The 27,956-nt window shown below is 48.9% G+C and overlaps 1 protein-coding gene and 1 long non-coding RNA gene across 4 annotated transcripts; one reads left to right on the forward strand and one right to left on the reverse strand.

Moving 5' to 3' along the window:
• Positions 1 to 818: 818 nt before the first annotated feature.
• LOC128627600 (uncharacterized) lies at positions 819 to 13,197 on the reverse strand. Its single transcript, XR_008391849.1, has 3 exons — positions 13,108 to 13,197; positions 7,977 to 8,044; positions 819 to 929 (listed from the first exon to the last, which is right to left on the reverse strand). It is a non-coding gene; the product is annotated as an uncharacterized LOC128627600 (long non-coding RNA).
• Positions 13,198 to 13,434: 237 nt separating this feature from the next.
• On the forward strand, positions 13,435 to 27,895 carry SPRY4 (sprouty RTK signaling antagonist 4). Of its 3 annotated transcripts, none has more exons than XM_037147648.2 (2): positions 13,435 to 13,619; positions 23,402 to 27,895. In XM_037147648.2, the coding sequence occupies exon 2, from the start codon at positions 23,450 to 23,452 to the stop codon at positions 24,347 to 24,349; it is 900 nt and encodes a 299-aa protein (XP_037003543.1). In that variant the 5' UTR covers positions 13,435 to 13,619; positions 23,402 to 23,449; the 3' UTR covers positions 24,350 to 27,895. The 3 variants fall into 3 exon arrangements, with proteins under 3 accessions (XP_037003543.1, XP_037003545.1, XP_037003544.1); XM_037147650.2 differs by lacking the exon at positions 13,435 to 13,619 and adding an exon at positions 13,633 to 14,550; XM_037147649.2 differs by lacking the exon at positions 13,435 to 13,619 and adding an exon at positions 14,572 to 15,537.
• Positions 27,896 to 27,956: the final 61 nt, after the last annotated feature.

Below are 27,956 nucleotides of genomic sequence, written 5' to 3' on the forward strand. Positions count from 1 at the left end.
TCTGCCCGAACTTGGTGATCTGAAGCTTCCATTTCGATGAATACAAAGAGTGAGGAGGACAGGGGATAGAGCCGGAACTCGCACAAGGTCAGAAGTCTAAGAGAAGCCCCTCCACAGGGTCTACAAAGAGTTACAACCTCTGAGTGGGGGGAATGAGAAAGAAATTCATGGTACAGAAGGGGCGTCAAGGAAATTTGTTTGACCAACTTTGATACCTGATAAGGGAATAAAAAAAAAATCTCCCCTGAAAATTCACATAACTGCAAGCCAGCCTTCATGCCGTCCATGAGTTTTTAGACTAAATTCATTCCACCTGTACCCTATGTAATCTGAAAAAACCTCAAGCAGAAAATTTAATTTAAGGAGCTCAAGGTAGGAATAAACCCTAGTAACCGGTAAAAGCAAAAAAAAAAAAAAAAAATCCTCTCTTAAGGGACTGCAATTTCAACCTATGCCTTAAGAAATGCCCATTAAATTCCAAGAAATTGAACCTTAAGTTAAAAATCACAAAACATAGCAGGAAACAAGGCATCATAAGTGAGAACTAGCAGAAACGACAGAGACCATAATCAGACCCACAAATATATGCAATATAGAATTATCAAGCATAGAATACGAATGGGCATGTTTAATATATTTTAAGAAATAAATGTGACCTTTAAATATATTTGCCAGGAGCAAAAGACTACAAGAGGCAATCAAGCCAGTTTGAAAAACAAAATGAAGTGAAAACTAGGCTGGATTAAATAACAGACTAGATATTGTTAAAGGCAGAATTTGTTTACTGGAAGACAGATATGAAGAAATCCAGAGGGTGATCCAGAGACACAAAGAGAGAACGAACATAAAGAACCGTGTACCTGACACTGGAGGGTAGAATAAGGTGGTCTTTCAGCAGCCAGAACGGAAGCCAGAAGGGTCTCTTTAATCTGCTGACAAAATAAGTGGCAATCAGAATTTTATTCAAGAATTTAAATATGAGGGTGAAAGAAAGTAATTTTCTTCTTCTTCTTTTTTTAGATTTCATTTCTTTATCTTTAGAAGGGAAGGAAAGGAGAGAGGGAGAGAAATATCAATATATGGTTGTCTCTTATGCATCCCCTCTGGGAACTGGCCCGCAACCCAGGCATGTGCCCTGACTGGGAATTGAACCACGATCCTCTGGTTCACAGGCCTGCACTCAATCTACTGAGCTACATTAGCCAGGACAGAACGTCATTTTCAAACCAACAAAAATGGAGAGAATTTTGTTCCAACAGAACCTTACTGCAGGAGATTCTGTGGGTTCATTTCAGACAGGAGGACGGCAGTTGACAGCATAAAGAAACTATAGTAATCTCACCTGTCCTGAGAAAACAGAGAATACAAACACAAACTACAACAGAATATAAATGGGAGAGCAGGTAGGAGGCACAGACTTAAGGGTTAAAGGTAAAGTAGTTTAAAGTCCTTGTTCTGTGTTAAGAGGGAAAAAATTGAATTAATTTTTAAATATGTCCAGAAAGTATCCAGACATGTAATATGAAAAATAGATGCATTCATCGAAGAAGATACAAAATACAAGAAACATTGCACACAGGACAATGACACCTCAGTCCCCTTCAAAGTAAGCACCTTGGGACCTGACATACTTCTCCCAATCACCATCAGCTGCCCTGTGGGACTTCCCTGAATCTCACTGATGGTCTAAAATCTCTTCCCTTCCAAAAGTGATTTTCGTTTTGGGAAAAGCCAGTAGTTTTGGGGCACCAAATCTGGGCTGCAGGGGGACTGAGTCACCTGGGTGATTTGATGTTTCACCGAAAAACTCTGCACATGACGTGATGCATGAGTGGGCACATTGTTGTGATGAAGCTGCCAATCACCAGTTGCCCATAACTGTGGCCTTCTGAATCATCCAAATAGTTTCCACAGAGAAATGTTCAAGCTTAACACAAAATTTGATGCAGGTTTGTTGCTCTACTTGCTCAGTCATTTTGAATGCAATGGTCACCAGTACACATGTTCACTCGACAATGTCAACTTCCCCCACTGACTAGTACAGGGAAGTCATCATTGTTCACACATGCGCATTCCAGTCCACCCTCATGGGCTGCCAGGTTACAGTGATGTCATACAAACCGTTCTCATTATATTAACAATGGCTGGCCTTTTTCTGGACAGACCTCGTATCTACAGGATCCATAGAATAAACAGAGAGACAGTACCTTTCAAGACAATCAATGGGGGGAAAATGGGATGCATTAAAAAAAAACTTCAATCCAAAGACAAAAAAGTAGAAGGGAAAACAAAAAAATTCCCAGAGCACTGGAGAGGTAGGTATACGTGAAATCTCTGCACCTTCCTCTCAACTTTATTACAATATAATCTAAAACTTCTTGGGGAAAAAAAAAACAGTCTTACATGCACACACACACAGGACAAACAGCATAAAATAAAATACAAAAAAATCTAACTATTTCAATAACCGTCAATTCTCATATAAATGCATACAAACTGAAATGTAATGCTCTGCATTGAAAAAATCAGACTGGCTAGAAAATAAAATACAGTTAAAAATGTCTTTGTTATGAGTAAAACAAATGAGTTAGGCTGAGCAGTTGCTAAAGTTTGCTTCTGCTTTATCCAGCCAATGTGATTTCTCTATAAAGTCCAATAGAACAAATTTGATCATTTGAGGAGACTCTGATAAAGGAATAGTTTGCAAACATGGGGAGAGTGCAGAGAAATCATACGGAGAGTGCAGCAGCCTAAAACTGGGGAAAACAGCACTCCACTGTCACCTGTGGGGCTGAAGAGCCAAAGAAGGCCGGAAAGTCATCAGAACCTATTTTGGCTCCTTCCGATCTACTTTCCACAGTCGCCAGAGTAACACACTCCCTTGAATACACTCATCTACAGCTTCAAGCCTTTTTTTTTAAGATTTTATTTCTTTATCTTTAGAGGGGAAGGGAAGGAGAGAGGGAGAGAAACATCACTGTATGGCTGCCTCTCGTGCATTCTCCGCTGGGAACTGGCCTGCAACCCAAGCATGTGCCCTGACTGGGAACTGAACCGTGATCCCTTGATTCCCAGGCCCATGCTCAATCCACTGAGCTACACCAGCCAGGGCAGCTTCAAGCCTTTTAGTGGCAACCCGTAGTCCTGGAGAAGGATTAAATTATGTATCCTACCATAGCCTTCAAAACTTTTAGTGATCTGTCCCCTCTGCCATATCTCTGGCTTTTTCTCAGACCAGAGTCTACCTCATTTTCGGCCCTGCAGTCACAGTAGCTTTCTCTTACATCCTTGGATTAGCATGCATCCTTCCTCCCACCTCAGGGCCTTCAGGGCCTTTGCATATGCAGTTTAAAGATTTTATTTATTTATCTTTAGAGAGGAAGGGAAGGAGAGAGGGAGAGAAACATCAATGTATGGTTGCCTTTCATGTGTCTCCTACTGGGAACTGGCCTGCAACCCAGGCATGTGCCCTGACTGGGAATTGAACCACGATCCTCCGGTTCACAGGCCCACACTCAATCCACTGAGCTACACCAGCCAGGGCCTCTGGAATACTTTTTATTCCACTCTCCAAACCCATTTTGTCACCACTCGTCCTTTTAGGCTGAGCTCAAATATCGTTTACTAAAGGCATTTTCCCAGAGTCATGGCCGTCATTCAATACCTTCAGGGCATCAATACATCTCCTGCAGGCCTATTACCATCCACAGGCATAAAGTCAATCAAATCAGAGAACAGGATGTAGATTTTATTAATCAAAGGAAATACACTTGACTCAATTCCCATTGTTGTAATTTTTAAAAAAGATGTTATATATTCATTTTTAAAAAGAGTGAAAGGGAGGGAAAAAGAGAGAGTGAGAAACATTAATGTGTAGCTGCCCCGTGTGCCCCTCACTGGGAACCCAGCCCGAAATCCTGGCATGCGCCCTAAACTGGGAATCAAACCGGTGACCCTTTGGTTCCTAGGCCAGCGCTCAATCCCTGAAGCCACACTGGCCAGGGCACATTGTTGTCATTTCCTATTTATATTTGTGCAATTATTTGATTGATGCATGTCCACTAGACTGGACGCTCCATAAGGGCAAAAATGGCATCATTTTTGCTCACTGTTGTATAGTGCCTGACACCTAACAGAAGTTTAATAAATTCTGATAAAGTAAGAATGAAAACATCCTTACTAAGAGAAGGGCACTTGGCCCAGAAACAAGTGTTATATACCCTAAGAAGCTTTGCCCAGTTTCATTACTCAATTTGCATTCATTCACTCACAGATCATTAACATGACATTACTCTGTATCAGACAGAATTAAAGGCAGCTCCTTCAAAGGCCTTTCCTGAATGGAAAAACACTCCCTGGGCTGCCTACATGGTGGGAACGCGGTGGAAGGGCCTCCAGGCCAGGATAGTAGGTGGCATCTCAGTAAATCTGTGGGCACTCAAGGTGGAGGACAGGGAGCACCTCCCCATTCTTGGGGAGCCCACCAGAGGCAGAGAGAAAGTAGATGAGTCTTTCCAAGGGCCCCAAATGGCAGCAGGACCATAACCAATGGCTCCCAAGTGACTGACCTGTGGGCATTTTGGTAAAGTGGGGCTGAAAGAGCTGAGTTTGGCTGGCTCCAGACAATTGCTAACCACAGAGAAAATCCTCTGCCTTGAAGGTCCCATTTGGGAAAGAAACCAAGAGCACTTCTTTTGATTAATAAAATCTACATCCTGTTCTCTGATGTGACTGACTGACTTTACACGTGGATGGTAACGGCTCTGCGCTTTGGCTTTCTCATCCTCACTGAGGAGGAACATTTTTGGATTCTTTAAGAGCATCAATAATAACAATAATAGCAGTAGCAGCAACTAACATTTATTGAACATCACTCTATGCCAGACTCTCTGCTAAGTTTTATATATGCATACGGTTTTTAAAGATTTTATTTGTTTATTTTTGGAAAGAAGGGGAGAAAGGGAGGAAGAGAAACAACCACATGAAAAAGAAACAGCAATCTGTTGCCTCTCATATGTACCCTGACCAGGGACCGAACCCCCAACCCAGGCATGTGCCCTGACCGGATAGAACTGGTGACCTTTTGCTTTGTGAGATAATTTCGAACTGACTGAGCCACATCAGTCAGGTTGTATATATACATTATTTTAATCTTCATGTAAATTAGCTCCTGTTGGTCACTTGCTTACAACTCTCCAATGACTTCCACTGATGCTAAAATAAAATAGCAACTCTTTACCATAGTCTTCAAGGCCCTACAGGGCCTGGCCCAGGCCTATTTCTGCTGCCTTTCTTCAAATAGCCCTTCCCCTTCAGACAGTTAGCTCCTGAAGCATCAGATTTCTTTCTGTGGCTCTGGTATACCAAGCCTGCTCCAGCCGGGTGGCCGCTGCACCAGCCAGCCCTTCTGCCTGGAGTGCTCTTCCCTCAGGTCCACCCATGGCTGCCTCCTTCTGGTCATTTGGGCCACAGCCCAGTTACTACCTCCCTGCTTCCCCGACCACCCCCAAAGTCATGGTCTCATCACAGCACGCTGTTGTATTGCCTCTGCAGCATGTATCTGAAATTACCTTCATGATTTGTTTGCTCTGTTATTACCTGTCTCCCCTAACTAGAACATGCGTTCCATGTGGGCAAAGCCTCTTTTGTCCTGTTTACGCCTGAATTCTCAGTACCAAGAACAGCGCCTAACACGGAGTAGGCATTCTACAAACAATGTACAGGAATGAGTGAAAGACCCTGTGAAGAGCTACTCTACTTACAGTTATTTTATAGATGAAGGACCTGAGGCTGAGTGACAGTGCCGGTGACTTGCCCCAGGTCATGGAGGTGACAGATAAACAGAGGATCAAATCCAGGCCTAGCTAGCTGGCTACAGACTTGTCCTCTCACTTGCTACACAGACCGAGATTCATCCTATGGATCGTGTCATGCACCCCACCCCATACCCATCCTTCGCACAGAACTGGTCCAAGAGCTAGGCAGCAAGGAGGCATTGATTAAAGCAGTGCAGGGTGTGAATTAGTGCAACCATTCTGGATACCTGTTTGGAAATACCCACTAAAGCTGAATCAGGCCTCAGTATATATCCACAGATATACAAACACATGTTCAACAAAAGCCATGTTCAAGAATGTTCACAGAAGCAGTATTGTTAAAAGCAAACACTGGAGCCCTGGTCGAGATGGCTTAGTTGGTTGGAGTATTGTCCCATAAACCTAAAGGTTGTGTGTTTGGTCCCTGGTTGGGGCTCATGTGAGAGGCAACCAATTGATGTTTCTCTTTCACATCAATATTTCTGTCATTCTCCCTCACCCACCTAACCTCTCTTTCTAAAAGCAATGCAAAAATGTCCTCGGGTGAGGATAAAAGGGAAACAAACAAACAAACACACACAGGAGACTATCTAAATGCCCACAAATAGTAGAATGAATAAGTATACAGTAGCATAGCCATATGAAATATTATACAGCAATGAAAAAGAAAGTACAACTGCCTGTAACACTGTGAATAAATTTCAAGAAAAGTACCTACTGTATAATTCCATTTATAGAAAGATTAAAAATGGGCTACATTTAGTGCTAAACATCAAGACAGTGATTATCTTTATGGGTAGAGGCAGGGTATGCGGTGGTTAGCGGCCAGAATAGCATGAGCGAGGCCTACAAAATGCTGGCAATGCTTCTTCTTGGCCCAGATGCTCATTCCACAGTTGTGTCCACTTTGTGAAAATTCATTGAGTTGTACACATCTCACTTACACACTTTTCTGAATGTATTTATGTTGAATCACATGAAATTGTCATCTTTGTACGACGATGAAAAGTGCTTGACTATCAGCAGTTTCATATGGTTCAAGTAATGTTATACTTCAATAAAAAGATTAATTAAGAAAAAAATCCCGCTCAGTTGAATTGCTTTGCACATGGCTCTGTAAAAACTGGTTTTGAGAAAGAGCCTGTGCCTTCTGAGAGCTCCCTGGCAGGTGGTAAACAGGCTCAGCACGGCTGTAAATTCCTCCCCAGTGCCTGAGGCTAGTACACTTGGCTGTGTACTCCAGAGTCTGGAGACTGGGCCAGCCCCAGTGTGGTGCAAGTCAGTTGGAAGAGACCAGCGTGTCTCCAGGCAGAGATGAGCAAACGGACTCTCAGACCCGAGGTGTCAGGGTTCCTGGAACACACCAGTCTGTGCCTGCCCTCGTCCCTGCTCCTCGCCGGGCCCTCCTTCTTGGGCATTGGCCTGGCTCTCGTCCCTCAGCCTTTGCATTGCCCAGAGAGGTTTTCCTCAACCTCCCTAAGGAGACCAGCTCCTTCCCACAATCGCTGTCACATCCCTTATTCTTCATTTAGTGGATTTGACCAAATCTGAAATTATGTTATTACTTGAGTATTTGCTTTTAATTATCTGCTCCCCTCATTACACTAACTGCATTTAGAAATTTCTATAACTTATTTTCTTTTTTGTTGTATTTTTTAAAGTTGATGTGAGAGAGAGAAAGGAAGAGAGAAACCCTGATGTGTTGTTCCACCCCACCTAGGAATTCACTGATTGCTTCTTGTACGTAAGTGCCCTGACCAGGGATTGAATCCACAGCCTTGGCATATTGGACAATGCTCTAACTAACTGAGATACTTGGCCCGGGCACTTATCTGCTGTTTTATCCTCAGGGCCTGCCATGGTCCCTGGCATCTAGAAGGTACTTAACTATTGGTTGAATGAATGAATGACTAAATGAGGTAGCATGAATGGAGTCCGGGGAGAAAGGTAGCCCAAGCACACCCGTTAAGTCAGGAAGAGGGGCACAGACCCCATCTGCCTCATGCAGTGTGAAAGCCAAGACTGGGACTCCAGAAAGGCACCACCCCCTCCAGAGTCCACACATCCACTCTTTATCCCCCGGTGCTTCTCCCAGGGTCCCCATCCTGGTTACCAGGGAATTGCTGTGATTTGCAAGCAAGGACCAAAGGGGCTACTCACTCTTGGCCGTTTTTTTCTTCTCTCCTGTCCTATGCTCACACTGGTTGTCCTGGATTGAGCTTCCACATCTGAAATGGACAGTGTACTTGCATTTTATGTGCATTTGAACTGTGCCATATAAATACATTCATAAAAATCTTGATTCTGTTGCCAAAGTTGATACTATGCAAATCTGACTTTACATTCACACTGACGAAGAAATCATTCCTGAATTATGTAAAGTCAGGAATGCTTCTTTTGTAATATATTCCATTGCCTTGTTCAGCAGAATAAAAACAAGGGTCTTGGAGGAAGGATGGCGAAGAGGGAGCTAGTGATCTGTACTATCATAACCAAGTCCAAATCTCCACAATTTCCCTTTTCCACAGAACAATGAGAGGACCACAAAAATAGCTGTGCACCTGGCTGAGCTCAGGCACTGGAAAAACGTCATGTGTTTGGTGCTCACGACAATCCTTTAAAGCAGATACTATTACTATCCCTTTTACAGCAGAACCTAGAAGACACGAAGAATTATGCAAACTCACCAAGTGTGTAATATCCCCTTCCCTGACTGATACCGAAACACCATCACTCAGCATATAGTCAGCATTATATTACACTCTCTGCCACTGATATTCAAGCATCTATTGTTGGCCACGGTTAACTCAACTCTTGGGTGCACCAAATACACCTAGCCACACAGCTGAAAATACCACAGCTTTTGTCCTGCAAATGTTGTGCTGGTTAAAGCAGCAATGATGGTCCAACTACTGTCATTTTACCTATTCCTTAATAAACAACACTTGGCACTTTAGATTGTTTTTTCTTTCTGAGGGTTTTTTAAAATATTTTATTTATTTATTTTTAGAGAGGGGAAAGGAAGGAGAGAGGGAGAGAAACATCAATGTGTGGTTGCCTCTCACACGCCCCCTACTAGGGACCTGGCCTGCAACCCAGGGGTACGCCCTGGCTGGGAATCAAACCAGCAACCTTTTGGTTTGCAGGCCAGCGCTCAATCCACTGAGCCACACCAGCCAAGGCATCTTCCTGAGGTTTTCATGCACCCAGATAAATGGGTTTCTCTTAAAATTCTAACTTATTCCTTGTATCAAAATGGCTGAGTATACCAAATAATCATCTAAATGTGTATTTGGCACTTATAGTGTGCCAGAAGCAGTTCTAAGGGCTTTATGTGCATTATTCTATTCAAGTTCTACTCAACTCTTGGTGGTAAGTATGCTATCAGTTATCATATTACGAAGGAGGAAAATAAGGCATATAAGATTTGAGTAACTTGTCCATAGCTAGAGCTTGGAAAGGTAGCACTGAAGCCCAGCAGTCTGCGGTCAGTGCATCCCCACGTGTCTTACAAGCTCTCGAGCCTCCAACACTGAAACAGCTGAAAACACCAATCCAGATAGTACTACTGCCAGAACAGAGTTCTAAACTGGGGTCTGATGCACCCTCACTTCCTCACAGGGCCGGGGTCCCCCTGGCTACCTTCCGTTGCTCTGGCTTTCCCACAGCTCCTTCCAGCTTCTGGGCCTTCCGCCACTGAGCCCAGCCCGGCTGAGTCTGCGTACTGCAGATCTGAGGTGCAGAGAAACTTCACAGGACCCCCAGGATATGCCCCCTCCTACTTCTCTCTGTACTCTCTAATGTGCCACTGCTGTTAACTGATTGAATCATTCTTTGATCAATTTTTGTTTAATGCCTATTTCTTCTACTTCACTATAAACAGAGGTGGTCCCAGAATTTCCATGTAGGTGGGGGTAAGTAATCTGGGTTGGGGGACTTGGCTGTCAGTGCTCCGTACTTGACAGAAGGCTGAGAAATGTCAATTGACTACAGAAATGAAGGTGCTGCACCCCACCCCTGCTGCCACCATGGTGTCACCACTAATTGTGAGCTCGATGAGGGCAACGACAGTGTTCATCTCTTTTATCACTGTAATCCCAATACCTTGGCACTGTGTGACACACCGGAAGTAAGCAATAACTTTTTTGTGACATTAATAAACATTAAAACAGAGCCTCTAACTTCTTATCTGAAAAGGAGCAATGATAAGACCCAGAACACAGCTCTTTAAAGCAACATTACATAGAAAAACATGTGGGGCACAGGTCTGGCACACAGTAGGTACTTCATAAATGTCTGTCATTGAACTGGAATTCCTGCCTCTCCTCACTCCCACTAACTCAGCTCCCAGGCCCTGACGAGGCCAGGAGCTTAATAAGAGGGCAAAGCCTGGAACTAAACCCGCTCTACCTCCCTAGCCTCAGTCTGGTAGGGCTGAAGACATCTATGCTGAAGTTGGGGTAAAAAATTGTAATTAGCATGGGCAGGAATGCAAGGTTGTTAGGATTTGCCTGCAGCGGAAAACTTATACCTGGGGAAGAGACAGAGCAGCTTTGGAATAAACAAAGTCAAATGAAGTAGCAAAAAAAAAAATCCAGCACAGGCCTACTGGCTGCCCAATTCAAAAGAATGGATGTGGCACCTTAAACCTGTTAAGAAAAAAATGCTTTGCATTCCCCCACCATCTTCCTTTCTGTCCCCTCACCCACAGGGGCTTGGACTGCTAGAGAGGCATAAAACACAAATCAGACTGTGTCACAACCCTTCTCAAAACCCATTAAGATGATAATATCTGAACTCCTCAGTGGGCCAACTTCAACCTTACTCATCAAGCATGGCCACAGAGGCCTCTGGCCAGCACCTCCAGGCCATGCTTGTTCCCACACAGGAGCTCCACCCAGGTTCCCTCTGCCTGACCTGTCTCCTCAACCACCCTCAGGCTTATTCCTTTTGTCTTCTGGACTCAATTCATAAGCCCAGGCTCTCTCCTGGAAAGATAATCTTTGGTGCCCAAATTAAAATCAGGTCCTTCTCCCCATCCCTCCATATCTCAGGACTCTATTTACTTTTCCCTCCTAGCACTTACCTGGCCTCAAATCTCTGTCTGTCCCTCTAAAAGACTAGGAGCTTCTCAAGGGCAGGGAAGGCTGTCTGTCTCTCACCAGTGAGTCTCCAGAATCAGGGCAGGTGCCAGCACAGAATATATGAATGAATGAATGAATGAATGAATGAATGAATTTTTATAACAGTTGCCTCAGATCTCTTCTCCCTTCAGGTCCCAAGTAAGAGCCGAACATGGTCCCCAGTACCCTCGTAGACAATTGCACTGGGCTCAGGCATCACAGGCTCCTTCCAGCTCAAAACTGGGGGCTCATTCATCTTCTCACCACCCTACCAGGCCTCAGTTCTCCTTACCTCCTTCTTCAGGAAAGCTGAGAAAGACCAGAAGTGGAAGGAACACTATCTCTTGGCTAATTCCTCCAATAAAAGAAGCAGAACAGTGAATACCCCAATACCTTGACTTTCTTCCACAGTTTAGAAAGGATTTACTTATTCCCGTCCTTTTTGTTTTGAGCAAGGCCCACTTGTGAGCACTTGTGGATGGAAAATTACTGCTCTAACCTTCCTTTCTTAAAATGCTTGAATGACTTGCCAGAAACAGGTTTTTAGGTTTGTGATGCTAAGAGGGGTAGTAGCAAACTAGTAAGAACAAAAGTGCAGAGGTCTGGAAAATCAGCAGTAGAACTTACTAGATGTTCCATTTACCAGGTGTCCCTTGGCCTCAATTTCTGTATCTGACAAACGGGAATAACGATATTGAACTTAAATTAATACCTTCAAAGGGAAGACCTGAACAACTGTAAAACACTCTATTGTCCTCATATAGAGTTTTTCTTCTTGGCTTTAAGGAAGGCCTTGGCCCCGAGGGATGACTGAGGTTCCCCTAGGGAGGGCCTGCTCTCCCAGTAGCTGAGTGACTCAATCGCACTGTAAAGCTGCATCTGAGTAGGGAAAAACCATTTTAGACTGAGGCTTGGTGACCTTGGGTTCTGTTCTGGGTTTGCAAAATGTTCCTCCGTTGCCTGTCTCCAGAGCCCCAGCCCAAGGCCTGTCATCGGCTCCTCTGACAAGAGCCACACACAGTCCTATGGTGGCGTAGTTAGAAAAAGACAGCCTCACAACCTTCCGGTGAAGCCAGAATACCAGCAAGACAAATCGCACTGGGGATTCAGGCCCCGGCCCAGCTCTTATCCCCGCATCAAAGCGACCCCCTACCCCTGACTCCCCGGAGGCTACAGCCTCCTCGGTTCCTGGGCGGAGCTGAGCCTGCTGCGAGGGCTCCCCACCTTGCCTGGGTTAGGCCTAATGGCGAGACCTTTTCTTTCCACTGATACGCTCTTCTGCTGATACGTTCCCCACCCACCTCCACCTCCACTCCCCCCCCCCCGGCCCCCTACATTAACTGCAAAGAAAAGATCCCCGGCCATTTCCATTTCCTCTGCGGCTCAAGAGCCCTGTTATTTAATCCTGCGGCCACCCTGGCAGCATCCTCTGCGCGACCGGCTCCACCCATCCACCTGGCCAATTCTCCGCCGCTCCCGCTTCTCTGGAGGGGAGTTGGTGGGGGTGGTTGGGGAAAAGCGACTACTGCAGCGGGGGGCAGTGGCCGTCGGTAGACGGAGGCTCTCAGTCCCGCATCCTGAGAGGACTGGGAAACGTACGGGGAGGCACAAGGGGGCAGCTAGTCAGTAAGGCAAAGATCGGACGGCCGCCGGGGCACTGCGGACGTTACAATGAGGCGAAGGGAAAGTGTTGATGCGAGAAGAGAGCCAGCTCTCCTCCGCAGAGTAGCCACCATCGCCCCTGAGGGATACTGAGGCCGGAAGAGGCCTCGGCCCTGTCACTGTCCACACCCAAGAAAAGGGGGGGAGGGGTGGTCTGTCCAGGGACTCAGCCTCCGGAAAGGATCTACATTCACTCCGTAACCCCCACTCCTCTCCTCTTTGATATGGACGTTTGACGTTTTCTTAATTTCGGGTAAACGCGCTTCAAGACCCCTCCCCCGACGCCTCGAGTCTAGAGAAAGAGAAGGCCCCCACCGGGGGTCTTCCCGTTCCCCGCCCCCACGACTGACTGCAGCGGGTAGAGATCTCCAAATTTAGGTGTGTCCTCCCCCGCCCAACTCTAGGCCTAGGACCCAGAGGCCACAGTGCCCCCGCCCCGCCCCGCCCCCCTCAGCGACACTGACGGTTCCTGCCCTGGCCCACAGTGGCATGAAGGTGGCCTTTACCTCCTCTCGCAGGCTGGGAGGGGGCACAGTTCGCGCAGCTGAGCCCGCTGCGACAGTTGCCGCCGCCCTCCATTCATTTAATTAAAAAAAAAAAGGCAGCAACCTCCACCCCTCTGTAAAAAACGACGGCCCCTGGAGGAGCGCGAGTCAGCCCCAGCAATCACGGGTTAAGTTCTTTTCCGGCCCCCCATTCATAAAAAAAAAAAAAGCGTGGCGCATGCGCGCGCGGGGGTCTCTTGTGCCCACCCATTCATAGAATCGCGAACGGCGCGCGTGCGCACTGGAGCTTCTTTCCCTCCCATTCATAAAAAAGCCATTTTCCCAGGCAGTGGTTGCAACACCGCCGCGGAGGCAGCTAGGGAAGCTGACAGCGCGGAGCTGGCGGTGCAGAGCTCAGGAAGCAGTGCCGGTGTCTTCGGCTGGCGTCCGCGAGGACAGCGCCGTCTGAACCGCTCTGGTTAGGGGATTTGCACAGACGTGGAGAAATGCTTGTGACTCTGTGGCTCCTCAAAGTAAGTCCCTGGCCGGTTTCGGGATCCGAAAGTGTCCCGCTCTGGACCGCGACGCGACTGCCCCTCGGGCTGGGGCAAATGGTGCGCTATTTCTAGGCGCGCCTCAATGTTTCTTTCCTCTCCCAGCGCCTCCTTGAGCCGCTGCGGTGCGCCGCAGCTCTCAGACGCCCTGGGCTGGGCCGGCACGGCGCCGGGGGTGTTCACAGCCTGGCACCGGCGTTTCCAACCCCCGAGCATTGCCAAGCCTGGCTTCTTCGCACTCTGCGACTCTGGAAGCCCCGTGCGTGTCCTGGGAGTTTGCCTCTGGTCTGGCCCCTTTTCTCCCGCCACCACCCGGCTCTGGCGCTGGAAAAGGAGGCTCTGGGCTCCATAAGGAGCCACCTTTTAAGTCCAGCGGGCGTCCTCGCCCTGGGCGGCTCGCCCACCCCGGGCTCGCTGCCCACGGTGCCAGTTATTCCGTAGATCTCCCCAGCCCGCAGTAGCGGCCTATGCCCGACGTAGGTTTTTCTTTTCCCATCGGAGTCGTGACGGGCAGGCTTGTCTCCCTTTCTCTGCCTCTCCCCTCGATGGTCAGCGCTGGGCTGGCCCGGGACTGGGCATTTCTGCTCCCTCGTTTCGGCGAACCTACTCCTCGCCGCCTGACCTTTGCTCTGCTGCCTCATTTTATGCTGTGCAACAGCCCTGCAGTTGCCTTTCCTTTTCTCGGCCTCTGCAGGGCCTGAGGCACCTCGGCCTTCCTATCCCCGGGCACCGAGCTGTGCCAGGCGCCGGGCGCTCTGGGGCTGTGGTGGGGGCTGAAGGTGCGTTTACATAACGCCGGGCGTGTGGGAGCTGGAGGAAGAGGTTGCGTGCGTAGGAGAGATAAGGCTCCCGCTTTCCCTCCTTCCTTCTTGGTGGTACCAGGCTTGACATCACCGAGAGGATAGAGACGGTACGTTCTGTGAAATCTAAATCGCCAAGGCCACGGGGGCAGAGAAAGGGGGGCGAGGGCGGATTTTGGCCAGTTAGGGCAGCTGGAGCTTGGCTCCATCACTGGGGCCAGGGCTCTGCCCAGTTCCATCTATATAGACTATCAAAAAGCGTTTAGACAGTAGCTGCTCTTGTGCAAGAAGACGGTTTCTCAATTCTCTGAGTAGGGTCTGGGGGTTGTGGGCAGAGGAGACCAGAGAGGCGGAAAATGGTTGCATGGCTGAGCAATGGATGGGAGAAGCGTACTAGGCTGAAGGGGCTGGATGGTGGGAGAGGGGAGAGCTTCTACCTGCTTTATTTCATCAGCTGCTGGATGGGCATTCATATTGCCAGGCCTGGGTGAGGGCAGGAGGCTTTGGGAGTTACCCCAGTATGGTTAGTGTTGAAAGGTGTGGGTTCGGTGGAGTGGCCAGACCCAGTGGGGAACCCCCTTTTTCCTCCCTCCAAATCAGTGGCGTGATTATCTCCAGTTTGGGGAGGGGCAGGAGCAAGTGCATGCTGTCTGTCTAGTTAGCTGACCAGCGTTCTCCCATCTCTCTGATGAGCCTCTGGGAAATACAAAGCTTTAAGCTGAAGGCCTAGAGTATTTAGAAAATGTGGGTTTATCAACCTGAATAAGCTTAGGCTGGCCTGAGCCCTACCCAATATTGCACTGGTGATTTCACAACGTTTAGAGTTTTCTGGATCTTCACACAAATGGAGCATAAACATCTGAAATTTTTAGGCTTTTTCCCTTTCCATGTGTGGGTGTGGGGCAACTAGAAAAGGAAGGCTGCAGTTGGTCCCTTCTCTCAGCAGAAGGGTGGGAACGTTGTAGACATGTCCTGTGTGAAATTGAATTTCCTTTTTCCCCAGCCCTTGGGAGGGTCCTCACTTGCCAACAGGCTCCAGGCAAATCCTAACCAAGCAATGCACACACTGACCGGCTGAGCTGTGTGGCCAGTGCCAGGTAGGGGGCTTTTTGGTGGTGGATTTCTGAAATTTTGATGGACACATGTTGGTCAGCTAGGGTAAGGAACACTTTAAAGACACCTCTTGATTGTCTTCCTTTTTAGATTCTGAACACAGGAGTCATTCCCTTTTTGTGGCTATAAATGCTCTTCTCATTCCCACGACCTTTTCCAGATTACCCTCTGAAATGGCAAGGTCTCCTTAAAAGCTTTGGCTGGGCTTGGTGGGAGGAGACAAGACACAGAAGAGGCCGATTCCTGGTTAAAGCAGGGCAGAAACTAGGGTCTGGTGGCCATTTAGACCTCTCAGACAATATTTTTGTTTTCATCCTTCCAGAATAGTTGGAGAGACAAGGCTCTTGCACCCTAAGTCCCATTCACACCCAGTTCCAACTCTTTTACTCCCTCCCACCCATAAACCTGATGGGTATCATTGCCCAGAGTTTCACTGATTTGAATAACAAGGCAGCCTTTCAGTGCAAGAATTGATAGTCGGTAATTTAAAAATTAAGGGCGGAAAAAAACATCCATTAACATCCCCAGAAATGGCCCTTGAGGGGTTGCTACTCTGGGGTTTAATACGTGGGGATCATATATGGGGACTTCTTTTCCAACTGCTGATGTTAAAAGTCCTTTGGGTGTGACATCTTCCAGCCCCCAGTTTTGGGCTGCCACAAGCCTTCCGGGTCTTGGTACCAAGGAGGCTTAGAAAGGAGTCCCCTCCCTTTCTTCAGAGAAGTTCTGCGTTCTTAGAGAGTTATAGCAGTTACAGCGTTTAGTTAATTCTGAGTCCATAATGCCCGCCATCCTGTCCCTATTAAAGTGGGAGTTTCCTTATGAGGAAAACTTGAGGAAGGATTCTTGCACAAATCTATGGATCCAGTTGGAAGTTTGGATGTGGGGTATAGATGAAACAGTGTTGTGACAGAAGAAGAAGCACAAGAGTGGAGAAGTTTCCTTCTCTTGGCCAACTCGGATCTCCCCGACAGAAGGGAAAGCAGTGACTCATTGGGATAGATTTTTGCTCTTTCAAAAAAGCCAGAAAGGTGATAAAGAGCAACCTAAGGAAAATAGTTTTTACTTCTTCCAGATCAAGGCAGGAGCTAGGTCAGAGCAGATGGTAGCCAGGAAACCTGCTAAGCTCTGGGCTTTAGTCTCCCCATCTGCAGAATGGGGAGAAGGAACTTCTCCCATGGGGCCAGGGTCAGTAGAACAGCGAGCAAGCATTGCAGGGCGGGCGGGGCGGGTACTGACACTTGTTCTGCTGGGCGCCTCGTCGGAGGGCCTGGTTGTAAGGGAGCCCCTTCCTACACAGGAGGTATGGGGTGTTACATGATGTGAGAGGCAGCATATTCTTGGCTTTCATGGGTCTGAGGCCACCCTGCAGATCCGGACAGCTGACAAGGCTAGGGATGTATCCGGGACATGTGGCAGGGCTTAAGAAGCTCCACTGCTCAGCTGTGCTCACGATTGTTCTTTCCAAGGACAGTCAGGAGAGGAAGCAAGGGCACTGGGGAGGGAGCACAGATGTGCTGGATGTAGTGGAGGAGGAAAGAGGCCCTTGGGGGGCAGGTGGCCATTTGCAGAAGAGTGGTTTCCCTTGTCAGGTAGTCTTTCTTTTTCTGCTTAGGGGGCAGGGGGAGCCATTTCCTGCCCCTCCCAGGAGTAAGCTGAAATCTATTATAAGTTCACTGGTTCCTGGAGGGTGGTGAGATAAGATGATCTTGGTGTCAGTGAGAGGAGGCCCTTCCCTGGGGTGTCTAGGTTTCTGTGCCACCTCCCCCCGACTTTGATGTGGGCCAATTGTTCAGTGTTAACAGGCTTCTTCTAGCCCCATTCGACTCTGACTCTTGACTTCTAGTCCCTCTTTAAGGGCATCTGAGCAGGCAACAATTAGACGGGTAATGCATTGAAGCCGAAATCTGAAGCCAGTTAGACTAGTTCTGAGCCCAAGACCCTCTCCCACTCCTCCTGGGGCTGGGGCTTTGGAGCTCAATTGATTGGTTGTGGAAAAAGAGGCAGAGAAGAGGGTTGGGAACTGATAACTGGTCATGGGACAGTGTGGTGAAAAGCAGCTGTTTTCTTTTTGTGAGGTTAACAGATTATGGCCAGAGGTGAGCTCCCTAGTGCTGGCCAGGAGTGGGAGGTAGGACGGGGAGCAAGGATTCTCAGACGAATCCAGCTGCCTAAATGTGCTTTTTTCTCCCAACGGACTGTTCTCAACACAGATGCAGAGATTGTCCTCCCCAGTAGGGTGTAGGGCAGGCAAGTCCCTGGCTTCCCTCCCCCTCCTCTTTAAAGCCTTTTTGAAGCAATAAGTCATTATTTGGTTGGAACTTAATTAACTTAAACGGGGATGTTGTCACAAAGAACCCAGCCACAGGGGCGGATAGTGGTGGGCAGGCTCTCTGCAAGCCTAGAGACCTTTTTCCTGAGCTGTGAAAGGGTTAAACAGCCTTCACTTGAAAGAACCTGCTGAGACTCAGTGGGGCAGTGCAGAAACTGCCCATTCATTCAGATCCTCTTGCCAGTTTGTCTCGAACTGACCTGTAGTTTTCAAAGCACACTGTCGCCTTTTCCTAATATTTCCCAACTCCTCTTCCCAGGATAAGTCAAGGGGAAAGGGCAGAGGTGGCTGGGTGGTGCTGACATTTACCAAGTCACTTGATTCTTTTTAGCCGGCCTGTACCGAGGCCCCGGCTCAGCTCCTCCCCTCAGGTACAGATGCAGTGTCAGGCACACAGCCGGCCAAGCCGCAAGTACAGGGCTGTGTGTTCTGGGCTTTCCAAGTCTCCTGCTGACTCAGTTTTCTAGGACTCTCTTTTTCTGGCTTCCTCCAACCCTGGCTTCTCCTTCCCTTCCCCACAGCCCTGGGCCAGGATGTCCTCTCTATGAACAAGCCCTTGGACCCTAAAGTTCAGGGTTATGGGTGGGAGGAGAGGGGAATTTCCTCCCATTCCTGGGTTTCCTTTCATTCGTGGTGTGGGTGCTACAAGTGAGACCCATTCACTTTTAAGAAAACTAAAAATGTAAAAAAACACAGCAAACTGGGGGAGAGGTGATGAGGTGACAGAAAGGAGAGCAAAGAAAACAATCGGAAGTGAAGATAGAAAGTGGCGATAATAATTGATCTCTGAGCCTTCTTGATGGCAGATTTCAAACCCAAGCCTCCACTTTCCACGCTGGAAATTCCCTGACCTGGAGGCCAGTCTCATGTCAGCCCTGCATGGCTTCTTTTCCCTGTTGGTTTGGTTAAAAGGACACAGATGGCCTGATGTCCCTCCCAGAGGGCTGGTGGCAGACTGGGGAGACAGGTAGAGTTCATGGCTGTTGTGAAAGTGACCGACATTTTCGTGTGTTGTTCGCTTCCGTGAATAACCAGAAGTTGTTGGAAGTCAGGGCCAAGGTGGCAACCTCTGAAGCATCTACTATCTGGGTTTGAACCCTTCCCTGATGACTTGCCAGTTCTGTGACACTTTGTTCTAATGCTTCTTCCTCTGCAAAATGGGTGTTCTCCTCCAAGGTGATGGTGGGGATTAAATGAGAAAATCACTGAGGGCTTAGCATACAGCCTAACACCAAGAAACGTTGCATAAATATTAGCTGCTTCCATAATGAGTATTTATTCGTATTAGAAGGTTGGAGTGGAGTGAAAGTTTTCTTTCCTCGTGCTAATCCCTCAGACCACCACCTAAAACGCGGCAGAGGTGCTTCTGGCTAAGTGGAGTGCTGGCTTTGTTTCTCTGTCCACAGTCTTCCAGCTTGGCCATCGGTCTTCCAATCAGCCTAAATGAGGCAAAGCCTCCTCTCTCCTATTTATATTATAAATATCTTCCTTCCTTGCAGGGGAAGCAGTACATATTAAACTGCACTTAAGTTCATCAGCGTTGCTTAGATTCTGGAGGGTGGGTGTGTCCCTGGGAGTCGAGATTGATCTTCAAAACCAACTGAGGGTTGGGGATTTTTTTCCCTGAGACTTCATTTAGCTGTGCTGAGGGGTTATCAGACAGGCTGTTCCAGAAGTTGTTTTTCTTTGTCAGGCAAATGAATTCTCAGCCCTCCTGCAGAGGGGTCCCCGCTAATGGGGAGGTGCGGCCGGGAGGCCTAAGAAGGTCCCAGCTTTGAGCCAGCTGATCGTTTTTGCTGAGCTGGTTGCCTGAAGGCATACTATGCCTGAGTTATGATAGGAAAAGATACGCTTATATTTTTATAAGAAAGAGGCCTTTTCTTTCCAACTTTTTAATTTTATGTTTTAATTACAGTGGCCACACAATATTAGTTTTGGGTGTACAACACAGTGACCAGACATTTATGTACCTTACAGAGTGACCCCCCGCTGAAGGTCGCCCATCTGACAGCCAGTTGCACACTGTTAGTGACTACACCACCACTGCTGTACGCACGCCCATGACTGTCTTCACAACTGGCAATTTATACTTTTATACCCCTCTCACCTTTTTCACCCATTGGCCTAGCCCGCTTCCATCAGGCAACCATCTTTTTGTTTTGTTTTTGTTTTTTAGATTCCACATGTAAGTGAAATCATGTAGGATTTGTTTTTTGTCAGACTTATTTCACTTATGATACCTTCTAGGTCTATCCATATTGTCACCAATGGTAAGGTTTCATTCTTTTTTATGAGCGAGCAATATTCCATTCTACAAATGTACCACATCTTCTCATCCGTTAGTCTGATGGACTCTGAGGTTGCGTCTGTATATTGGTTGTTTTAAACGATGCTGCAGTTAACATGGGGGAGCATATGTGTTCTGAATTAGTGTTTTGGATTTGGGGGAAGATGCATTTTAGAAAGTGCCTGCTGGAGCTGTCTCGGATGCAGCCTGTCCCCAGAGAGCGTAGTCATTGTGGACCGCACTCCCGCCCTGAGTCTGGCTCCAGAGGCCCGGATGCCGATGCCGACGGCTGCCCGGGGCGGGCGGGGGGGGGGGGGGGGGGATGGGAGCCTTCTAAGGCCAATATCCCATTCCCTGCAGGCCCAGTTCCCACCCTTGCTTCCTGGTGGGACTTTTCCATGGGACTTTTTCTGTGAATCTGCCTTCTGATTCCAGAGCATGTTAAAATCCCTAAAAGCGTGGCTCATGCTTTTTGCTTCATCCACAGAAAGTGGTTGTTTTTAAAGAACCCCAGAAATAGAATTGGGGAAAGAAGAGTGGATCCTCTGCTTGGGAGAGGGAGCACCCACCCTTTTTCCCGTAGCATGGCGAGTCCCAGTCCTGGTCCTAGGAGACAAAAAGCCCACTAGCATGGGGAAATCCAGCCTTCAAACCGCCACAGACATTTCGTTGGCAGGACCGTGAGTATTCGTGACCTGAGCTTCTGAAAGAAGGGAATCGTATTGTCTTTGCCCGGGGTGGTGGTGGTTCTGGCTGAGGCACCTCTCGGCTGGTGCCAGTGTTATCCTCTGCCTCCGCCAGCATTTCCCATTCTTCTGCCTAGTCACACCTTTTCCTTCAGCCAAAGACGTGGGGCTCCTAACTCTCTTCTGTTGACCCCAAACCCATTTATTCTAGGAGCAGGGCTTTGGGACCCCTGCGAAGGCTAAGTTTGGGTAGCATTTCCTGAAGTACCTCCTCCTGGCCAGCTTGATCCTTGAGAAAACTCCTCTCCATGGAGCCTATTTGCCATTCCCCCATCCGGCCCTGACCACAGCAGGCCGCCTTGGCAATGGACTACTTGGTGGCAGACCTGCCAGACACTTAGAGCTAACTCTGCTGTGGGGGTGTCTTCCAGTTGAAGATGACACTGTCTTCTCATCTGGAGGGAACATGCAGGCAGGAGACAGGCACTGCCACTAGGCAGACTTTCTCCAAGATGGAAAAAATCTCAGAACAGAAATACCAGCGTCTTGGAGGTGGGTAGGGCTGTGGGAGCAAAGCCAGCAGGGCATGCCCTGTGCTATGGGCAGGGTCAGCGGCTGAGCACTGAACCTCAAAAAGAGGTTGTTTTGTGTTTGGCGGTATCGGTGATACACAGATGAGAATCCTGCGGATAAGCTCCCTTTTATCCCCTTCGCGAACTTTGCACCTAGAGCTAGCTCCCATTTTCGGATGGGCTGGAAATCATCTAAGGAAGCCCTTTCCCAACGATTTAACCATTGCCTAGCACAACGATGTTTCAAGTGGGGAAGCGAAGACTGTTGTTGCCTTGAGTGCCTTTTTGTTTCCCCTTCCCTCCTTACTATAGACGATGAGATATGGGCGAGTCACCTGGGCAAGGTGTCATTCTCCAGTGACTAGAGTATTGTATTGCGACGGACTGACCAGGTCCCAAATCTGGAGCGATGGTGTGGGGACGTGGAAATGTACCCACACCCCCTTCCTAGACATCACCTTTGTGACAAGATGAACCTCACAGCTGAGGCACAGAGTCTGCTCTCCTAATGACAACCTCATTAGCATCTTGAAAAGCATTTATTGAAACCCCACCCTATAACACATTGTTCCTGTGGCTTTTTTTCTCAGTATCTTTTCTTTTTATCCACACAGCCCGTTTTCTCCCCCCACACCCCACCCCCACCCCCGGTAGAATCTTCCCAGAGTCTAATCTTTCTCTTGGATTCCAAATCATGTCCCCTTGGGCAGAGGTCTTGGCCTTCTGCTGCTATTTCTTTAAATTGATCTCCAGCCGAATTCCGAATGTAAAGGTCAGCAGGCGAGGAAATGGCACTTCTAATAGAAAACAATGTGCACTTTCTAAATTTGAACCAAGCCATTTCCGCTCTTTGATTTAAGTGACTTCCTGGGGTTCCGTGTCAGGCGCTGCAGTTGAATCTCTGGCGGGATTCCAACTTAAAATTGCACTCTCTCGGTGAAATTAGAAACTGATCCAGGGCTGGCTTAGCTATTCTAGTAAATAGCATTTAGGCAGAATGTTCAGCTCAGCACTTGGAAATGGGCGATATGAGTGCCCCTCGAGAGGATTTCCCATCCAGCTTGTCAGAAGCGCACCTACCCGTGGGTTATTAGCCACTGGAGGTTGCTGCTCTTACAAGTGCTGCTAATAAGTTAATATCCTGGACGTGCTGGCATCAGCTACAGCCCTTCCTTCTCTTGTGACTCTCTGAAATAAAGGCCTTTGTTTATCCAGCTGATAAGCTTTATGGGAGCATCCAGGGGCTGTCTCTTGTGGTCACCACATCCTCAGCACAATGCTTGGCATGTAGCGCTCATCAGAGCTCAGGAAATGCAAACTGTGTCTCTCTCGGGGACGGTGATGGATTACTGAGCACTTGCTGTCACCAGGCAAGATGTTAGGGACTAGGTATATATTTTCTCCTGTAATCCTCACCAGAACCCATTTTACAGTTGACCACACTAGGGCATAGAGATCAAAGAACAGCACCTCATTCACAGCAGTGCTGCTAAGGGAAGGGAGAATTCAAACTTGGATCTGGTCCCGGAGCCTGTGTTGACAGCCGTTGGGCTACCTATCTTAAATAAGGAGCGAGTTTCACAGAGACGACAAGAATGAACTCGGAGAGCCCAGGTTTGAGTCCTGGTTCTGCTGACAGTTTTGTGTGTGACTTTGGATAAGTTACTTTGAACGTGAGTGTGCTGTAGCTAGAAAAGGAATAATAATAGTATAATAGTTATGTTTCACAGTTACTGTGAAGAGAGTGATATTTGTGATACTTATCAAGTGCTAAACAAGTGTAATTCCTACCGCTTACTGTTATTGTTCTTGTCATTACTGACCAGCTAAGCCTTGATGCTGGAGAGTCCACCAAGGGGGAAATCAGTTCCCACTTCGTTTGGGCTCACGAGGACCAGATGGGGGTAGGGGTACTGATGGGCCGAGTACTGATGCCCGGAATCCATTCTCTCTTCCTCCTCCCATACCCAGGGTCCCTAGAAGCCTGTTTTCTCAGTGCAGCCCAGGACCGCCAGCCCCATGGAGCCCCCAATTCCACAGAACGTCCCTTTGACTCCCAGCTCAGTCATGGTCCAGCCCCTTCTTGACAGCCGAACGCCCCACAGCCGGCTCCAACACCCACTCACCATCCTCCCCATCGACCAGATGAAGACCAGCCACGTGGAGAACGACTACATAGACAACCCTGGCTTGGCACCCCCAAGTGGCCCTAAGCGGACCCGGGGTGGGGCCCCGGAACTGGCCCCTACACCTGCCCGCTGTGACCAGGATGTCACCCACCACTGGATCTCCTTCAGCGGGCGCCCCAGCTCTGTGAGCAGCAGCAGCAGCACATCCTCTGACCAGCGGCTCTTGGATCACATGGCGCCACCACCCGTGGCTGACCAGGCCTCTCCCAGGGCTGTGCGCATCCAGCCCAAGGTGGTCCACTGCAAGCCACTGGACCTGAAGGGCCCAGCAATCCCACCAGAGCTGGACAAGCACTTCTTGCTGTGCGAGGCCTGTGGCAAGTGTAAGTGCAAGGAGTGTGCATCGCCCCGGACGTTGCCCTCCTGCTGGGTCTGCAACCAGGAGTGCCTGTGCTCAGCCCAGACGCTGGTCAACTACGGCACCTGCATGTGCCTGGTGCAAGGTGTCTTCTACCACTGCACCAACGAGGACGATGAGGGCTCCTGCGCCGACCACCCTTGCTCCTGCTCCCACTCAAACTGCTGCGCCCGCTGGTCCTTCATGGGTGCCCTCTCCCTGGTGCTGCCCTGCCTGCTCTGCTACCTGCCCGCCACCGGCTGCGTGAAGCTGGCCCAGCGCGGCTACGACCACCTGCGTCGCCCTGGTTGCCGCTGCAAGCACACGAACAGCGTCATCTGCAAGGCAGCCACCAGCGATGCCAAGGCCAGCAGACCCGACAAGCCTTTCTGACACTTTGGGTCAAAGCCCCCTGCACTCCTCCTGACGACCTTGTTCCCTTCTGCCAGCTGAGAAGACTGCAGCAAGGCCAGAGGTTCTGCGTCCTGAGACCGACCTTGCCAGTCTGCCCACCTCAGCTTCTAAAGAAACATGACAGCCCCCCACCCCCAATGCCTACTCTCTTCCTCAAAGGGATGAAGAAGCACTTGGGCTTTTTCAAGGCCCTGGAACTTTGTATGAAACAGAGTGGCAGGGGTGTGGTGTGGTTTTGGGGGGATTTTTCTTTTCCAGAAGACAGAACACAGATGTGGCCACGTATCCGGAAGTTGCAGCTGCTTGAACGCCTTCCCAGTTCCCGCTCCTCCCTCCCATTCTCCCCGCTCCTTTCCACTCTCTGTGACTGCCTGGGAGGAACCACTAACTGAGTGGCCGGAGGGCCTTTGAAAAAGACCCTGGAGTCTTGATGGCTATTGTTTTTTTCTCCTCCCTCTCCCCAGTTTGCCCAGCATCTTGGGGAAGGTGTAGACCCTGGCTGTCCTTGTACATACATGGGAGAACAGGACGGCCCACGAGACCAGGCCTTGCTCCTCGCTGTCTTCCTGGAGCCACGGATGGATTTAGGAGCCACTCCACAGAGCACCTCTCCCTTCCAGCTCCACCACTGTGGGGGAAGTTGCGCTCCTAACACCATCCTCCAGTTCTTTCTGAGTCACAGACTCACCTGCCCGCTAACTTGTCCTGAGTTCTCTCTACCCAGATTCTCTCCAGAAACTTTATGGGTTGAGAGGCCCAGGGCAGCAAATGCGAGACCAAATACCATTTTGCCAATGAGTCTGAGGCTGTGGTCTCTGGATCCAGTCATTATGTTTTTATAGAATAATTAAACCAGATGCTAATGGTGTTTTAGAAAATAATAAAACACTTGCTTCCTTTTGGGCCACCCCCAGGAAGGGCTGATTTCAAAATCTGGGGGGTGAGCAACCTCAAGGAACACAATCCCCCTCCCCACCAAGAAGAGGATTCTAACAGCAAAGAAGAGATGCAGCACCTCCCGTTGGCAGTGGAGCCGAGATGGGCGCTGGGTTCTTCTCTTCTGGTTCTGCTGCTTGCTGTTGTAGCCTTTCATGTACAGTGACGTGTCTGTACCTTTCATGTAAATAGACAGATGATGGGGAAAAGTCTATTTTAGTGTTAGGAAGCCCTGGTGGGGGAGTCAGAAGAATGCGGGTGGGGGAAAGATTCTCCAGGGGCTCTCTGGGGGTGGAGCCCTGCTTCTGTGCATGGCCACACCGCCCACCGGACAGCCCCCGGAGACGTAGCAACTCTTCCTCTCAAGGTGCTAAAGAACTCAAAGTGCAGCACGTCCAGTGGGTAGGTACTTGTTGCATGCAAACGCTATAGTGTGTCTGGTCCTTCTCCCCAGCTGCTGTGTGGGGATATTGCTTCACGTGGTATTCTGTGTCCCCTGTCTCCCCCTCCCCTCAACAAGAGGAAGTGGCCTGGGTCAGGAAAGCGCCCCCCCGCCCCGGGGAAAATGGAAGTGCATTAATTGTAAAGCGTTTGTGGCATTTCCAGTTTGTCCTGTAGGCACAGAACTGCTTCCAGGAGGAGGCAGGGCGCTGTGATAGGCATAGACCAGTGGTTCTCAAGAACTTTCTTTTCCCCCTTCTTGAAGACTAGTAACAACATCTTATGATTCAGAGTAAGTTCATTGTAACCATAGGTATTTATTGGTTGGAGGGAAGGAGGGGAGGGTCTTACATTTCAGACTTTATTTATATAACATTTGCTAGCTTGTAAAAGGCAGATACGAAATACTGCATCTGCGTTGTCCATGGCTGATTCACATAGCTACCCTTGTCACAGTCGTGATGGATGTTCGGATGTTCTTGCACAAATGGAGGGGATGGTAGGAGAAAACACACTCAGCCAACCACTTACACTAATTGAATGTATCAGATGTGTACTGAACGGACTGGAGATGTTCTCCTCAGAATTCCTGTGCAGAGGCTTACCCCCAAAACAAGAGGGCATGAGTCCACTCTCCGGGAGGCCTCAGGACACTCCCCGAGCCCCTCCCTCAGGTGTCTCCACGGGAGACCTGACCCAGTGGCCAGGTGCACTTTGGCGATGGAGTCCTGCACACCTGTTCTGCGGGGAACTGACTCCTATAAGCTGTGTGTACACAGGCTCCCTCCTGCCCGCCCTCTGCCCACGTTGACCCCAATTCCAGCAAACAGCCTCCTGAACCTGACTGTTTGTGTACATAGTTGTAAACACGGATTTTTCTGGGTTTTGGTTTTCTTTTCCCTTTTTTTTCTTCCCCCATTTTGACTTGTTCTTTTTAGTTTGCGTTCAGCCTGCTCATGGATGTCTGCAGAACCCCCAGGTGTCCTCTGTGCTCAGCCGTGAAGGTGGAGAGTGGAGTGACTTGGACCCCCCCTCCCAGCTCTGCCGCGTAGCAGTCTCTCCGCGTGTGAAGGCTCGCTTGCCTGGGGACCCGTCAAGGGCCACTGAGGGACCAAGCTCTCTGTAATAACGACACATTTCTGTGGCTGCTCTGGCTAACTGTGTTTACTGTCACCAGTGGCTTGCTTGGCTGGGCTAGTCCTCATCTTAACCTTTTTTGAAAAGTGCCAGCTGGTTTCCACTTCTCTTCAACCTGGAGTGGGTGGTGGTTCTGGGCTGCTTGCCCCACCCACCCCGCCCCTGTCCAGTGTGGGTCTGTGAAAGCCCTGGGAACAGTGTAGGGGATAGCAAAGCCCTCCCAGGTAGAAGATGAGGCACAGCGAAGGCTTTTCTGACAGTCTCTGGCTGGAAGGAGGTGGAGACCAGCCCCTGCTGACAAGATGGAAGACCTTTGGGTGACGCATCTAGGCCAGTCAGCATCCTGCAGTCTGCGTGGGTCCTTGTTGCACATGGAGATGGAATGAGACCCCGTCAGATAGTGATTTGTCCGGGGTTGCACAACACAGAAAGTGCTGGTTGGGGCCAGCACCTGGAGCTCGGTCACCTTGGAGCTTCCTATTTTCCCACACTGCCCTGGATGCCTGACAGGGTGTGGGTGGCACGACTTTGCACTGTGTGACTCAGTTCACTACAGCATCTGTGAGCTTCACCAGCCCTCTGGTTCATTCCTTTGGTAAGCATCTTCATGCCCTCTGCTTACTGTGACAGTTGGTGACAATTCCTGCGCTGCCATTTTTTTGCTGTGGGTAACTCCCGTGTGGTGTCTTACCTTGCTCTCTCTTCCCACCGCCCCCAGTGAGGCTTCCTGTTGCAGCAGGAAAGCCGGCCGGGCTTCCCGTCCCGCCACACCGCTCCCTTCGTTCACCCTCTTCACTGTAGTCCCTTCTCACCCCACAAGTTACCCAGAAGGTTCCCTTTGTATAGAATATTTATTTTGAAGCTCTATTTTAATAGTATTTATTTTAGAAAGTCTACTATTGTAAGAGTTCTTCTGTTTGTGAAGAAAAAAACAAGTTAAAACTGAATGTACTGATCTAGAAAATATATATAAATATATATTGTTAAATATACACAGGACTGCAGTTTCTTGTGTGTGTGTGTGTGTGTGCACATTCATGACCCCTACATGTCACCCAGCAAGGAAGGCCTC

The sequence above is a fragment of the Artibeus jamaicensis genome, unplaced genomic scaffold, assembly GCF_021234435.1.
Source record: "Artibeus jamaicensis isolate MK-2021 breed Jamaican fruit bat unplaced genomic scaffold, CSHL_Jam_final contig_456, whole genome shotgun sequence".
Taxonomy (NCBI): Eukaryota; Metazoa; Chordata; class Mammalia; order Chiroptera; family Phyllostomidae; genus Artibeus; species Artibeus jamaicensis.